This window comes from Ursus maritimus, unplaced genomic scaffold (genome assembly GCF_017311325.1).
Source record: "Ursus maritimus isolate PB19 unplaced genomic scaffold, ASM1731132v1 scaffold_30, whole genome shotgun sequence".
Taxonomy (NCBI): domain Eukaryota; kingdom Metazoa; phylum Chordata; class Mammalia; order Carnivora; family Ursidae; genus Ursus; species Ursus maritimus.
The window spans coordinates 24,167,552-24,183,268 of NW_024425564.1; the positions used below are offsets into that span (position 1 = coordinate 24,167,552).

The 15,717-nt window shown below is 48.9% G+C and overlaps 1 protein-coding gene across 3 annotated transcripts in view; it reads left to right on the forward strand.

The window, feature by feature from the left end:
* Positions 1 to 15,717, forward strand: part of PHACTR1 (phosphatase and actin regulator 1) — a 289,593-nt gene that overhangs the window by 208,463 nt on the left and 65,413 nt on the right. For all 3 annotated transcript variants that reach the window (XM_040645055.1, XM_040645056.1, XM_040645057.1), the window contains one exon: positions 13,620 to 13,941. In XM_040645055.1, the coding sequence (XP_040500989.1) occupies positions 13,620 to 13,941 (322 nt within the window). The remainder of the gene's footprint in view (positions 1 to 13,619; positions 13,942 to 15,717) is intronic.

Below are 15,717 nucleotides of genomic sequence, written 5' to 3' on the forward strand. Positions count from 1 at the left end.
CATCCTGTTCTCCAACAGCAACATACACAATTTCACGTGATGGGGGAGCATCGGTTCTGGAAGTATGGTGCATAGCAGAGCTGGTTGCATAATGCGTATGAACTGAGGTGAATGATTCTCAAAGTGCATCTTTCTTGGGATGATGGTGGACCCCAGAGGAAAAGTGTTGATTGAAGTGGAAAAAAAAAAAAAAACCCACTGTCTCCTATCTTTCAAAGTCTTTGTTAATCACCTCTCCAGCCATCCTGTCTCCAAGAGTCCAGTATGACACACTACATGAATAATCCATGCCTCCGCATACGGTACCTGTGATTAGGTACCCCACAGGTGCTATTTGAATGGTGGATAATCAACTCCTACGAGAGCTGGACTTCACAGTCTGACATTCACACTTGGGGGATAATGGCAGCTGCCATTTTTTTGAGAACTTAACAGCATATCGTTAGTCCTAGTCGATCCTAATAGTCGATACTATTATCATTATTCTCTCTTTTTCCTAGAGGAGGAAAAGGAAATTCGGATAAGTTAAATAACTCAGTCGTGGTTACATAGCTAATAAGTGCCAGAGATGGACCTACTTTGGTTTTCTCCAGAGTTCTTACTCATAACCATTAGTTTCTACTCTCCTCACTAAGATGCCTATTCTTAAAATTCAAAACAATGGAATATGAGCTTTCTTCGGTTTGGTTTTTTGTTTTTGTTTTTTTGGTCTTGTGTGTTTCAGTCTGTTTAAGAAAATTGACTTCTTGGGTGCTTGGGTGGCTCACTTGGTTAAGCATCCAACTCTTGATTTCAGCTCAAGTCAGGACTCCAGGGTCATGAGATTAAGCCCCATGCTGGGCTCTGTGCTGAGCGTGGAGCCTGCTTAAGAGTCTCTCTCCCCCTGTGGTCCTCTAACACCCCCCACGACTGCTTGCGCTCTTTCTCCTCCCCCCTAAAAATAAATAAATTGATTGATTAATTAAATTTTTAAAGAAAGGAAATTGGCTTCTTTATTTGCATAACTCAAAGACAAAATGTATCCAGTCTTTCAAAAATAAGTAATATTCTCAAGGTACTTGATTATAGAGAGGAGGACTTGAATGCATTTGGGTTGGGTTTGGAAGAACATGCCAGAAATAGCCTGTAAGAATCAAGAACAGGCCAAATCACATGGGAAGCACTTGGCCACAATTAGAGACTTGCAGTTCAGCAAAGAAAAGGAAGTATTGGGGCGCCTGGGTAGCTCAGTCAGTTAAGCGTCCAGCTCTTGACTTGGGCTCAGGTCATGATCTCAGGGGTGTGAGATCCCGAGTCAGTGTGGAGCCTGCTTGAGATTCTCTAACTCTCCCTTTGCCCCTCTCCCGCTTGCTCTCCCTCTTCTCTTTCTCTCTCTCTCTCAAATAAATAAATAAATCCTTAAAAGAAAGGACAAAAAGAAAAGGAAGTGTTGCTGATCCTTTAAAAATAAGCCCTTCTGCTAATGTGAACCTGCCCAGGGTTTCTTTGTCTTTAGACCCTGAAATACAAGGAACTTGTGTTGGTGGATGGCTAATTTCAACATTCCAGAGTTTTTACAGCTGCAGACTTACCTGGCAAATGGCATCCGTGCCCTCTGGTACTTCTCAGCCTCACATGTCTAATGAGAATCTTCTACCCAGAGCTCGTCACACCAAAACCAACATTCCTGTTTATGCTGTCTCTCGAGTTTTGTGGACACATCCACGGCGGACTCTTCTGTAGTCACATTCGGATCTGTGATTTTGTTGTTCCTCTCTGGCTCGCTACTGTGTGTCCCCATTTCTCTCCAGTTTCCCTCCCCACTTGCCTTGTTCTCCTCCTGCATCCTCCTCTCCAATCCTACAAAATCATCTCCTTTTGCCTCTATCCTTGCATTCTACTCTGAAACTGCAGGAAAACTGGTAAGTGGACCACGGTGACCTTGGAGCTCGTTTCTGCCTTTAAGAGGAAAACATGAACTGTAACCCCAAAGCCTCAGAAAGAGGTTTAAGGTTCATAGTCTCTGGGTAGCCAATACCTTGAAGGAATGGGAAATATACCCGAATTTGCTCTTTATCCCCAGTTTTCTGTATTTTTCCAGTCCTGATTTCCCTTTCTTAAAATGCAGAAATTCTTTCTTGGTGCACGGGAGGACTTTCTATTAAAAGTTTATGACGGGTGCGCTCCGCTGTCACCTCTGTGACCAGTGTGATGATGATGGCAAAATACCTTTCTTTTTTGGTGGCACTGTTAGGATGGAAATGGAATTCACTTGGCACTTTTTATTATATTGGTAAAAACATAACGTATCACAGGTCGTAAGTGTGCAATTCAGTAACGTTAACTAGATTCACGTTTTGTACAACAGGATTTCCAGGACTTTGTCGTCTTGCAAAAGTCAAACTCTGTACCTATTAAACGACTCCCCTTTTCCTTTCCTCCTGCCGTGGCCCCTGACAACCACCACTTTACTTCTTGTTTCTAGGATTTGAGGCACCTCCGATAAGGGGAATCCCGTAGTGTTCGTCTTTTTAGCAGACGCTTGCTTCGCTTTGCTAATGCCCTCAAGGCCCGTCCATGCTGTAGCGTGGGATTGGATTTCCTTGCTTGGTAAGGCTGGATGGCACTGATGTTTTGACGGCCCACCCTGTGCAAGGTGCTCCGCCAGCCTTGACGGAATTTATAAGAAGTGTTGCCTCGCCAGCTGTAGGGGTCGAAGGCAGTTATAAGCTACAGAAAGTGCTTCGTATGAAGATGTATAAACACGGTTCTCAAGAAATATAAACAGCAGGAGACCTAATCCTTTTGAAAGAATCAGAAAAAGCCTCATAAAGGAGGATGTGTTTAAAACTTAAAGATGAGTCACATTTTGAAGGTCACAGAGGGGAAAGGAGGCTGTTGTGACATGGGAGGCAGAATTCTGAGTACGAGGCACAGTAAGTTCAAGAACTAGAGAACAGGGCACCTGGGTGGCTCAGTCGCTAAGCGTCTGCCTTCGGCTCAGGGCATGATCCCAGAGTCCTGGGATCGAGCCCCACATCAGGCTCCTCCGCTGGGAGCCTGCTTCTTCCTCTCCCACTCCCCCTGCTTGTGTCCCCACTCTCCCTGGCTGTCTCTCTCTCTCTCTGTCAAATAAATAAATAAAATCTTAAAAAAAAAAAAAAAAAAGAACTAGAGAGCAGCCCAGCTTGGCAGGGGTGCTGGATTCGTGGAGGGAGGTAACCAAAGGTCAGGCCAGAAGTGGGTTGAAGGGACACTGTAGAAAGCCTCGAATGCCATGACGAAGGATTTAACTTTAGAGGAGGAAGCAGGTGTGTTTTATGGACATTTAGCAGCAGTTGCTTGATTTCAACCCAGCTTGTCTCCTTGAGGCTCTTGTGGGTTCGATGGACAATAATATCGGGGGCTGGATGCACATCTGGAAATATAAAGGAAACTGGGGTGCATGGCCGTTGTCAATGGGAAATTGCAAAGGGCACCAAGCTGCTGCCCTTGGTTCTTCTCTTGGACATCGTGTCAGTGTCCTGGGGTCAGTTTCCCGAGAGCGGGGACGAAGTTGGCCGTGGTCCCCGCTGTGTCCTCAGCGAGCGCCGAGCAGCCCCAGAGCAGGAGGGCTTGCGAGAGGACCTCCTGGGGCGGTGGCATTGAAGGAGGAGCTGGGTGATCGTTTGCCCACGAGTTCATAGCAGGATACTTGTTCATAGGCTCCAAGTTGTGCCATAGACGAAATCCGATCCTCGTGCTTCTGTAGAGCTTGAAGGAGCCCCGATCCCCAGATGGAAAAGCAGCCCCTTATCAGACTAGCACATAGAACCTAAGAGTCCTGCATCAGTCAGACTTGTGGTCCAGACCGAGGTGTCAGGGAGTGCGCTGGGAATGTTGGGAAATGGCGATGCCCTTGTAGTCCAGCAGGTGCAGGTGGCTAGACCAGCCGCCTCCATCACTGTAAGTGCAAGGGATAGGAGTGTGTCCTCCAACCATGAGTAAGTATCGTGCGTCAGGTAGGTGCAGGGTTGGAGATGAATTGCAACCATCCTTTTTTCCCCTTTATAATATCTAAGGCTCTGGCTTGAACTTACTCATACCTTCACCCTGAATGTTCTACCTCTTGATAGCTCCATAAGATCTATGTAGTATTTTATTTTTTTTACTACATTATGTTAGTCACCGTACAGTAGTACATCATTAGTTTTTGATGTAGTGTTCCATGACTCACTGTGTATAACACCCAGTGCTCCATGCGATACGTGTCCTCCTTAATACCCATCACCGGGCTGGCCCATCCCCCCTCCCCTCTAAAACCCTCAGTTTGTTTAAGATTTTATTTATTTGAGAGAGCATGAGTGGGGGGGAGGGGGCGGGGGGGCGCGGGCAGAGGCAAAGGGAGAAACAGACTCCCCACTGAGCAAGGAGCCGGACGCAGGACTCGATCCCAGGACCCAGACATCATGACCTGAGCCGAAGGCAGAAGTTTAAGCAACTGAGCGACCTACCCAGGCGCTCCAATGTAGTATTTCATTTTATACCCTCTGCATTACCTACTTAAAGACAGCCTCGATCTGTCCTTAGTTCCGGTGTTCTGAGATCAGATGAGCACATTCATGCTTCCCATCATGACTTGTGACTTTGCTCTGACTCTCCCAGCCTCCTCCCGGAGAGTCACAAACAGCCGTCCTCCCGGTGGGCACTGTTGCATCCATGCTTCTTGCTGTTGTCCGTCTCAAGAACTTTCTCCCTGCCCTTTGTGCCTGTCCTGCAGAAGGCTAGGTTCCACAGCTCAGTGATCAGTTGAACGCTGCTCTCCTCCCCGGTCTCGGTGGGAGCGACGACGGTCATCCTCATCACCGCAAAATCAAACCATGTAATGCGCTTTTGTGCGTGATTTGTAATCTCTAACAAAGTGCTGATCTCAGCAGGTGTTTGTTGTCATGATAGAGGGACACCTACAGTTGTGGCTCTTTAAGGGCAGTTTTCTGGCAATGAATAATGTGTAATTTTACTTCAAAAAAAAACACAAAAAACCCAAGTTGTATGCCCTATGAAGAGGACAGGTGCCCCAGCTGTGACCCCCACCCACTGCCCAGCATCCCCATCCCCGTGAGGCATGTCCCTCCCTCCTTGTTACCATCTGCCCAGATGGTCTTTGGAAGGGGGAAATTTTAAAACAAAACGTTTCGTTGTGGAAAGTGACTCAGAAACAAAGTCAGGTGCTGGTGACGTGTGTGCTATCGTGGCCCTCACTTTTAGGATTCTGGAAGGTCTCAGGATGTGTTTGTCACAAACATTAGGTGGTCGTTGGTGTCCATGTGCTGGCCTGGCTGGGGAGAGCAAGCCGGCTTAGGGCATGTAACACAGGTCACTTCTTTGTTACCCGTTTCCCTCCGCATCATCCCTCTTACCGCGAGGGGTTGGTCATACATGTGGCCTTTCCAGGCATCAGACCCATGAACTCAGAATCCCTGGGATGGTCTGAAGGAATTGACAGAAGTCATGTGAGCACCTTTGTTTGCAGCCAGGGGGAATCCGGGCTTTGGTGACTCTAGACTCGTTTACGTTCTAAGTACTCTTCATAGAGGCCCTTTGTGTTCTTGGGTAGAGTGTCTGTATCTATAAAAGGCGACCAGAGACTCTAACCCACTGACACCAGGTTGGCAAATGGCTGAGAAATTGTTGCAACACCTTTGTTCATTAAGACACTAAGTGCTATTTTCATTGACAAGCACTCGGATGCATCCGCAGTTAGAAATGGGCTTCGACGACAGGTGCTAGTGAAAAAAAAGAGAAGAGAGGCTAGAGGTGTGTTCCTTTAGCCCAGACTGGTTCTGTGAGAGACTGTGGTCCTGGGACACAAGAACGGACTAGAGAAGTAATCTGGAGTTTTCCTTCCCTTGTCTGAAGTCGTAAGCCAGAACTGTGTCATGTTTGGAAATAACAGCCTTCTTGGGTTTTATGGCTCTGTGACACTCACAGTTTATTTTCCTTGTTCTCTGGAACGGGGTGTTTCTGCTTTTTCCACTCCATCAACATAGACAGTTTTATGAATATACTGCATCTCGATCAGTCTGGCTGCAGAGGGACTCATGCATTTCTAAGTCAGCAAGCAGAGAGCTATGTGTGTGCCCCCCCCCCGCCCCCTGCAGGACCAGCTGCTGTCATCATTATAGATGCAGGAGGTAAAGTGTGTCCTCCAAAAATCCATAAATATTATGCGTCCCATAGATGCAAAGCTATTTTATTCAGCGAGGTGCTGTTGAGGCAAAAGAGACATTTTTTCTCCCTGGATTTTTAGAGGTAAAGAGTCTGAATCCCGAAAAATGTTTGCTATCTTTCCCAAGCCTTGGAACATCAGAGAATCTAGTTTCTGTCATTCCCAGTTCTGTGTTCTTTTCCACTAGCCCTAAATGCTGGTGCAGGGTGCCGTGCATTAGAACAGCACCCTGAAATCCGGATGGCCTTGCCTTTTTCTTTTCTTGTAGTGCTTTGTCGCAAGCAAGGAAGGCTGCCGAGACCGTCCTTTGGAAGCTCTCTCCCATTATTGCATTCACTTTCAGCCGGTTTTTCACCCCCTTACTTCGAACCGCCACATACTAAACCACCGCCCTCCTGATCACTGTCTTGGTTTCTTGAGTCCCACCCCAGACGGGAAGCATCAGGCTAGGGGACGCTCACAGGGCCGCAAGCGTCCTGGGAGTAACCGGCCAGAGGGATGCCGTGCTCGGCAGATTACAAAGCGCGTCCACATCCTCTTGTCGGACCCTCACCTGTGGCAGAGGCAGAGAATATATTATTTTTTCAGGATCAGTAAAGACTACATTTATTGAGCTCCTTTTGCATATCAGGGAATCAAGGACTAGACTGGGGGGATTTTATACTCAGGCCCTCTGCTGACCTGTTCAAGGACTTTGTAAAATTATAAAAAAGGTGCCCTTTGGAAGAATGAGTCACAGAACGCTGCCCATTCCTCTGGAATGACTGGATTTCAGCTGCTGGTCCCCATGGAGAAGCCGTGTATACATTAATCCATTTACTTCTCGTAACAGACCTATGAAGTGGGTTATAGTCCCTTTCTGCAGCCGAGCAAACTGAGGCTCAGGAAGGCTAATGACTCAGGCAAAGTGACAGAGCTTCCTGGTCTTGGAACTGGGATTAAACCCCAGCTCTTCTGAGATCTAACCCAGTGGTGATTTCACAGCCATTCTATCCTCAGCCTACAATAGAACAGCCCCCCACAGGCCCTGCTCAGCACTCAGAGAGCAAGCACGAGAGCTGAATGTCCCCCAGGAGGCCCTGGGCACTTGTCCTTCTGCGTGAGGGAGCAGCCTCTTCACGGAGGAGTGGCCCTGAGAGGACAGCTTCTCAGATTCGATGGTGCAGGGCTCCCTGGGGTGTCTGTCAAGATGCACGTTCTCATTCAGAAGGCCTGGGCTGGGGCCCTGAGCCTCTGCATTTCTGGCACGCTCCCAGGAGCTTCTGCTGCTGCCAGCCCTCAGACCACACTTCGATTAGCAGAGCCTTAGGGTAGGAGAAAGTGGTCATTAAGTTCTACCTCTTCCTACGGCTCTGAAGACGTCGTGAGAAAGAAAACCAGATGTTTATTGAGCACCTACTATGCGCTGGTCCCAGCTCCTTGTTAGCAAACAGGAGGGGAACAGCCACACCCAGTGTCATAAGATTAATGCATCACTTACACCTACTGCGAATAAAAATTGGCAACAAGAAAAATGTAATGGATTAAATCGACTGTACGTGAGATGCTGTGACTATGGGAAATCGGGGCCCATGAGAGCCTCGTGGTGGCACCTTCACTTTGGGGAGATGGATGGATTGGCTTCCATGGACGTCATTCCCATGATGATGAGAACGAAGCCACCAGAAACAGAGCTACTATTTATTAACTGAGTGTCAGGCACGGTGCCACGCAGTGTGTGCACTTTATCTTACGTGATTTGTGCAATAGGCCTATGACATATTAATTCATCCCCATTTCACAGATTGGAAAACAGAACATCAAAGAGATCAAGCAGTTGCCATTGCTAACAGAGCTGAATAACTGTGTGACTTTACGGCTTATCTTCTGTGTTTAGTATGACAAACTCTGGTAATGATCTTGTGCCACTTAATCCGTTACTAACTTGGGGCACTTTCTCAGTGTGGTCTCCACCAAGGTCAGAGTGATCTGGGAGCTTCTCTACAAAGCAGAGTCCCAGACCCCGTTGTAAACCCACTGAATCAAAATCTCTGAGACTGAGGCTTAGAAATCCGCCTCTCCCATACCTCCCCGATGGGGTTGGTTGAAATCAGTACCGTAAGGATTTGGCATCTTGCAAAGAAACGGTGGAGTCAGGCAGTCCATTCCCAATGCATTCATCTCAGTCCGTTGTCCTTGTTACAAAGGTGTCCGTGCCTCATTAAACAGAAATGAGTATTGGGTGTATGTTTCCTTGTGTGTGTAATACATACATACAGTGCACATAGGACATGTGAAAATCAGCACGAAGGAAACGAGGAATCTAATGCCCTGAATCAAGTTGGTAGGAAAAGCGAAACATCTGATTAAGTATTTATTGCTTGCAACAAAATTTTGAAGAAAGGCTCTTTAAGCAAACTTGTCTGAAATGTCCTTAAAGTATTCTAAAACAAATAAAACAAAAAATTCACCCACAGGGATCTAAGAAATCTTTTCATCCACAAAGTGCTCATCCATAAGTGATTTTTATAAATATAAAATTAAATTGGAGGCGCCATTAGACAAATTGGTTTTAAGACAAGTCCCTTAATTGCAAATGTTAGGTTTAGGCAGAGCTAGTCATGAGGTGAATAGATCTTAGACAGTGTAGCTTTCAGTAAATTGGTTTCCTGCAAATCAGTTTTACTTTTTGTATGTGGGGGGCATAGAAATAGAACCGGGGGGGCGCCTGGGTGGCACAGCGGTTAAGCGTCTGCCTTCGGCTCAGGGCGTGATCCCGGCGTTGTGGGATCGAGCCCCACATGAGGCTCCTCTGCTGGGAGCCTGCTTCTTCCTCTCCCACTCCCCCTGCTTGTGTTCCCTCTCTCGCTGGCTGTCTCTATCGAATAAATAAATAAAATCTTTAAAAAAAAAAGGTCAGAAGACTTAATCTGCTCACCGCAGATTAAGTATAACTTAAAAAAAAAAGAAAAAAAAAGAAATAGAACCCGGGGACCGTACTGCTGACCACTCAGGGGCTGGATGGAACCAATGTATCATATCTCCGCCTTGGGCAGCATTGTGCTCCAAGCAGGGTAGCACCCCCAAATCAGTGATTCTCCCTGATTCTTTCCTCTTCCTCTCTGAATATGGTGAGCACCTGGGAAGCATTTAAAATCCAAACACCTGGCCCCAAGACTCTCAGTCAGTAGGTCAGAGTGGAGGCCAGGAATACAAACTTCTAGCAAGCATCAGGGGACTGTCGCAGGTGGTCCAAGAACTCTGCTTAAGAATTAGTGCTCTTGGGACACCTGGGTGGCTCAGTCAGCTGAGCATCTGACTCTTGATTTCAGCACCGGGCTTCATCTCAAGGTCGAGAGTTCAAGCCCCGCATCACTGGGCTCTGCTGGTGTGGCGTCTACTTAAAAAAAAAGAAAAAGGAATTTGTGCTCTTTTTTGTTTTGTTCAGAGAAAAGGACAAGAGTATGACGTTGAGTGGTTTTCAAACATGGCTTCTAAAAGACACAAAGCTGGGCACCCCCCCCCCCAGCCCGGCCATCCCGCTAGAATCCCTGAGAGGGGCTGGGAGGGTCTGCATCAGTCTGAAGCTAATGCACCCCTGGGGTTGAGAACCACGAGAATGCAGAAGTCTGGGCTTCGCTGTGCTCCACTCTGGGCACCCTCTGGGGACAGCAGAAGGCCGCGTGGGAGGAGCCATCCAAATGCAGCTGGCCTTAACCAGGAGCAGGAAAGGCTGCAAGGGGGGAGATGGGTCTTCGGTTGTGCTTTAAATGGTGAATGCAATTTTGATTATTGGGCAGAGAGAGTGTTTCAGGGGGCTGGTGTGACAAAGGCCCTGAAAGAGGATGGTTACTGGGAAACCCCGTGGGGAAGCTGGCCTGCCCAGAGAGGCCAGGAGTGGCCACGGAGATGTAGGGTAGGAGGTGGCAGCTGGTGCTGGGCGGGGCTGGACAGCCCACAGCAGGGACCAGGGCAGGAAGTTGTCAGGGGACCTCCAGCGTGGTGTGTGATGGAGGAAGGTGTCTGGTACGGGGTGTAGATGAATTAAGAGGGTGGACCCTCTTACCTGCCCTACAAGAAGAGAGGAGGTCCCAGACTGGTGCAGTGGTCAAGGGGACAGAGAACACAGAAGTTAGCGAAGGACCAAGATAAAGCGACAGACAGAAACTCAGAATGGCAAATCGTGTATAGCTGGCTCCAGGTCTGTTAGGAGCAATGACTTGGTATTAAGATATCATAAAGACATAAAAATAGCCACTGAGAGTTACTAAAGATCTGGGCTGCCTAGGCCCCCCCCTCCCTTGTCTACCATGTTGGAGAAAGATGGGGATTATAGAGCTAATTCACTGAAAGCCAATAATGCCCCTGATTTTAACCTTTTTTCCCAATTTCCTCCCTTTTTACCAAATCTACTGAGCTAAAAAATTATTTAAGTAATTCTTCATTTCCTACCCCTATTTAATTGATGACCGTGTGTAGTGAAACAACCAGAAAGCAGACGCAGGCAGGAAAAGAGAAAGGGGTCCCATAACCCAGAATCTCTTTTCTCAAGCAACGAAAGTAACCATGTCCACTAATTTGGTCATTACGTCCTTGCCTGTTCTGATAGAATCTCTGGTGTCCCCTTGGCTATTTTCCTAGTGAAGAAACCAAGTAAGGTTTGCTGCAGAAGTGATGGTGGGAAACACGGTGGTCGCGCGTGTGCTGGAAGGTGTAGCTTAGCAAAATGGGTAGAACCCCACGTAATCGCTGTTCCTTCCCAAGGACACGGTTCCATGCAGCCCTCCTGGCTCTGCTTCCTCCTGCCCAGGTGAGTGAGCGCCTACCTGCTTTAGACAGATAGCTGGAATACAAAGGAAGGAGTAACAGGTCAAGAGTCTTGGATAGAAACCCTTGACACTTCCAGACACACTGCATTTGCTGGGTTGGCGCAAAGGCTTCCAAGAGCCAAGAGAGCGGACCCTTCAGTAGCAGGAACTGGACAAAGGGGGTGAGTTCCTGCCTCTCAGCCACTTTGGAGCGAGCACCATTGGTCATGCACCTGAACGTGGTTAAGTTACCTTGTGTCCTGTGCGTGGGGGATGGTGACAAACGGGATGAGCCTTCGTGGAGGAGTGTGAGGGAGCTCTGTGGTTACGACCGGTTGGCATTTTGCTGTGGGGGGGGCAAGCTGGTCAAGCCCCCCGGAATGATTAGGCTTCCCTGTATCTCGGCTGTAGGATCCACAGTTTAGTGTCCACACCCCCCGCCCCAGCTGCATGGTCCTCAAATTATTTTCCATTTTATGCTCCTGTCCCTCCCCCACCCCACCCCGGAGAGTATCTATTTCTGGAGGGAGGTGCAAATTCATCCCACCAAAGAGCATCAGAACGTCAGCTCATGCTCTAAACATGTTGTGAGCCTCTCGCTGTGGGCACCGTACAAGACGCTAAGGGTAGTGACACGTGATTCGAGGTCCTTGTTCTCCAGCAGAGGAGACAGCTGTATAAAAAGGAAGCACCATTCGGTGTCCAGTGCATCGTCTGCAAAAGCAAGATGATAATGTCTCTGCATCAGGCTCGCTGTGAGGATTAAATTGAAAAGTCCTTAGTATCTGGCACGGGGTAAGGGGCGCCTCGAGTTCTTTCCGCCATCACTGTTGGCACCGTTGCTGTGGGCACGGACCTCCCTCGTGCCCTCAGTAGGTCCGCTGGGTGTGGCATGGAAGGAGTGATGTAATGAGCCAGGAAGGTTTCTCAGAGGAGGTAATTTTTGAGTTGGATCTATGAAGGGAGAGGAGGAATTGACCAGGAAGACAAAACAGAGGAATATTCCAAACTGAGGAGGGACCATGGCAGGGGCCCAGGGGTGTGCAAACATCAGGGAGTTTGGGGAGCACAGAAGTTCTAGAGGGAAGGAGAGGCCTCGCCCGTGCACCTTGGGTTTCTCTGTGAAGTAGGAGCAGCGGTCTGCTGAGGCAAGACCAGGGAAGACCACGACAGCCCGTGCGGAGAATGTGTGGGACAAAGGCCACCTTGTGGGATTTAGGGGATGCTGGAGACTGAATTTGTGGGCCAGCAAACAAGGAAAATCCACGGGAGAAAAGCAGTAGGTGACGTAGGAGACTTTGATGTAAGGCTTTTCAGATACGAAAGGAGAGGCCGTTCTTGATAGGGAAGCCGGAGCAGAGTTCAGGGGGTGAAGTGTGGGCATAGAGAGGAGCCAGACGGCACGCAGACTACGTACGGAAGGCTTGGATGATGCGTCAGGAAGGTGGGCTTTATTTCTAGGCCATTGGTGGGGTTTAAACGAGGGTGTGATGGCAAATTGGTGCCCTCGGGATGTCAGTTTGGTAGAACTGTGGAGAAATTAAACTGGAGAAGGCCACACTCAGAGTAGACAGACGGAGAAAAGTCTAAGGCCTCAAGGAGCAAGACGCAGAAACCCGCGGTCCTCCTGATGTGGTGTGAATTCGAGAGCGTTCTGCCTGCATCACACACGTGCCATACAGCCTTCCCTCCCCCGCCGTGCCCTTCCTGGCTGAGCTGCTCCCAGGCCAACCTGCAGCCCCCAAGACTCAACCCTGCCCCCAGCCATGCTCGATCATTTCCAGGAATTTACAGGGTTGTCCCAAAGGTGGCCCGTGGGCTGTTCTGTCCTGCAGCTCCCCGGAGTTTGGAGCATCTCTGGGAAGCCTACGAGCCACTGTCCTGGAACCGAGGGGTGCTGGCCGTGTGCAGGTCCCACCGAGGCCCAGGAGTACCTGTTGGAGCCTCCCTGCAGTTTGAACAGCCCAACTGTGGATGCCACGAGAGCGGGCCGACCAGCCCAGCCGCCGCGGAGCCCAGACCTCATGGAGGTCGGGTGTGGACAGGAAGAGATAAGCTACATAGCACACAGTCCGTGGACGCCTTGCCTCCACGTGGGGCCCCTGAGCCCGCTGTGTGACAGAGTCCTCATAGAGCATTATGCCCAGATTACAGATGAGGGCATTAAGCTCAGCAGCACTGGTGTCACTTGTGGAGGGACACGCTGTTCATGGACTTGAACCTAGGACTGGCTTCTAGTCCCGTGCCTGTTAGAAAGTGCCAGCTGAAAGGGTATTTTCACATGACAGTGGCAAAATTGTAGACATCATGGCATATGCTAGAAAAGGTGTCTTGGAAGTTCCGTGGGTTTCCATAAATGGAAGAATGCACTGCGTTCGTTGCCCCTTCCTGCTGCTGGTGAGCCTTACTTAGCCTGACAGCTGTGTGACAGACGTCGCGAATGCCTGGGTCCCCGAGGGCCCTGAGGGAGCAGAGTTGCCGGGTGCTTGTTCAGTAGCACTTACCCGCTGGGTCTCCCGTTGGTGCATTTTACGTCAGGGCCCACGTCAGCGCCCACAGTCCCAGGGTGGGCGCACGTGTGATGTTCTAGGTTTCCTCCCGGGCCCCCAAACTCACAGCTGCCTCTTGCCCTCCTTTTGCTGCAGATCCTGGCGCCCCCGTGAAATTGCCTTGTCTGCCAGTGAAACTGTCGCCTCCGCTACCTCCAAAGAAAGTCATGATCTGCATGCCTGTAGGGGGGCCAGACCTCTCCCTGGCGTCCTACGCCGCCCAGAAGAGTGGCCAGCAGAGTGGGGCCCAGCACCACCACACGGTCCTGCCGTCCCAGATCCAACACCAGCTGCAGTACGGCAGTCTCGGCCCGCACCTCCCCTCCACCACCGGCTCCCTCCCCATGCACCCCTCCGGCTGCAGGATGATCGAGGAGCTGAACAAAACGCTGGCCATGACCATGCAGAGGCTGGAAAGGTAATTGGTGGGGAAGGGGGGGTGCAGGGGGAGGAGTTGGCCTTGGCTGGGGGTGGTTTGGGGATCTGACCATGACTCAGGAGTGGAGAGACCAGGGTAAGTGCTCATCCTCACTGAGGGAAAAGTTTGAAAGTAAAATCAGACCAAAAACTGAATGTCAGGGAAACTGTGGAAGAAAAAAAAACAGTGTTGCCAGTTGCCAAACTGTAGAACAATCATATTTATCAGAAAGAAAAAGTAGGGGTGCCTGGGTGGCGCAGTCGTCAAGCGTCTGCCTTCGGCTCAGGGCGTGATCCCGGCGTTACGGGATCGAGCCCCACATCAGGCTCCTCCGCTATGAGCCTGCTTCTTCCTCTCCCACTCCCCCTGCTTGTGTTCCCTCTCTCGCTGACTGTCTCTCTGTCAAGTAAATAAATAAAATCTTAAAAAAAAAAAAAAGCATGCATGTATATACACATGTACTATATAAATAGTATAATATGTATAAATATATAAGCAATATATAAATGTATTAATATGTGTAAATATAATATAGATTTTAAATATAAATATTTACTATAAATTAAATATTTGATATAAGTGTATCTAAATACATAAATATATATAAAGAGCAACATATATATGTGTTCTGTAAGTCTTAACATTCTGTAAGTCTTAACATTTTCTGAAAGCATATACATATAATTACTAATAGTGGTTACCCCTCAGGTGGGGAGATGGGAGAGAAATTCTTTTATTTTTATATATCATATCTTTCTGTACTACTTTTTTATTTTGTGTGTGTTGTTTTTATGCTAGAAAAAGACAGGGGCGCCTGGGCGGCTCAGTCAGTTGAGTGTCCAACTCTTGATCTCAGCTCAGGTCATGATCTCAGGGTCGTGAGATCGAGCCCCATGTAGGGCTCTGCACTCATTGAGATTCTCCCTCTCCCTCTGCCCCTCCCCCTGCTCTCACCTGTGATCTCGTGCTCTCTCTCTAAAAAAAAAAGAAGAAGAGAAAAAAGACAATTTGAATGTAAATAAGAAAAGATGAGAGCTGGCAGGATGGTGCTGGAAAAGCAGGGGGATGGGAGATGTGGAAGGCACCCCTTGTTCTTGCTGATGAAGGAAGCAGGTGCTTGTAGCCTGATTACTGACCCATTAGTGTTTAGCCACACCTCACACAGTCCGCTCTTTCACCAGAATCCGCCTCCAGTAGCACTGCTGGGAGATCTGCAGAGAGGACCTGAAGGACTCGTTCTGAATTGTGTGTGCATGCGTGTGTGTGTGTGTGTGTGTGCGCGCGCGCGCGTGGGCAAATACCACCCCACTTCTGCCAGATTTCCCAACATGATTCCAAGGCGCGTTGCTTGCCCTAATTCCCTAGCGTAACAAGAAGAAAGTGCTGCAATCCGCTGGGCAGGATGTGTCTGAGCTTAGGACCCTGAGTACCTGACCCAGAGTAGTAACAGCTGTTAGCCAGGTCCTGCCGACGGGACGGGTGCAGTCTGGTGGGCCTGCTGGTCACGAGGCAGAGAGCCAGAGGCGAGACGGACATGGTCAGGAGCTTTCTATGATAGTTCCCGACTCTCTGCCAAGTAGTCTGTGTTTGGGCTACAAGTGATAGATTGAAAATTAAAATAGATGAATATACCGACCAACCAGCCAACAAAACATGTCCTTCCTCATAGTCGTTTTGAAAAGCACCGTCCTAGGCAGTAAGTCAAGGGGACACGTCCTCAAGCCTGGGTCTTCCTACTGCAAATCCAGAACTCTTTCTGTAACAGTACGGCTGTTT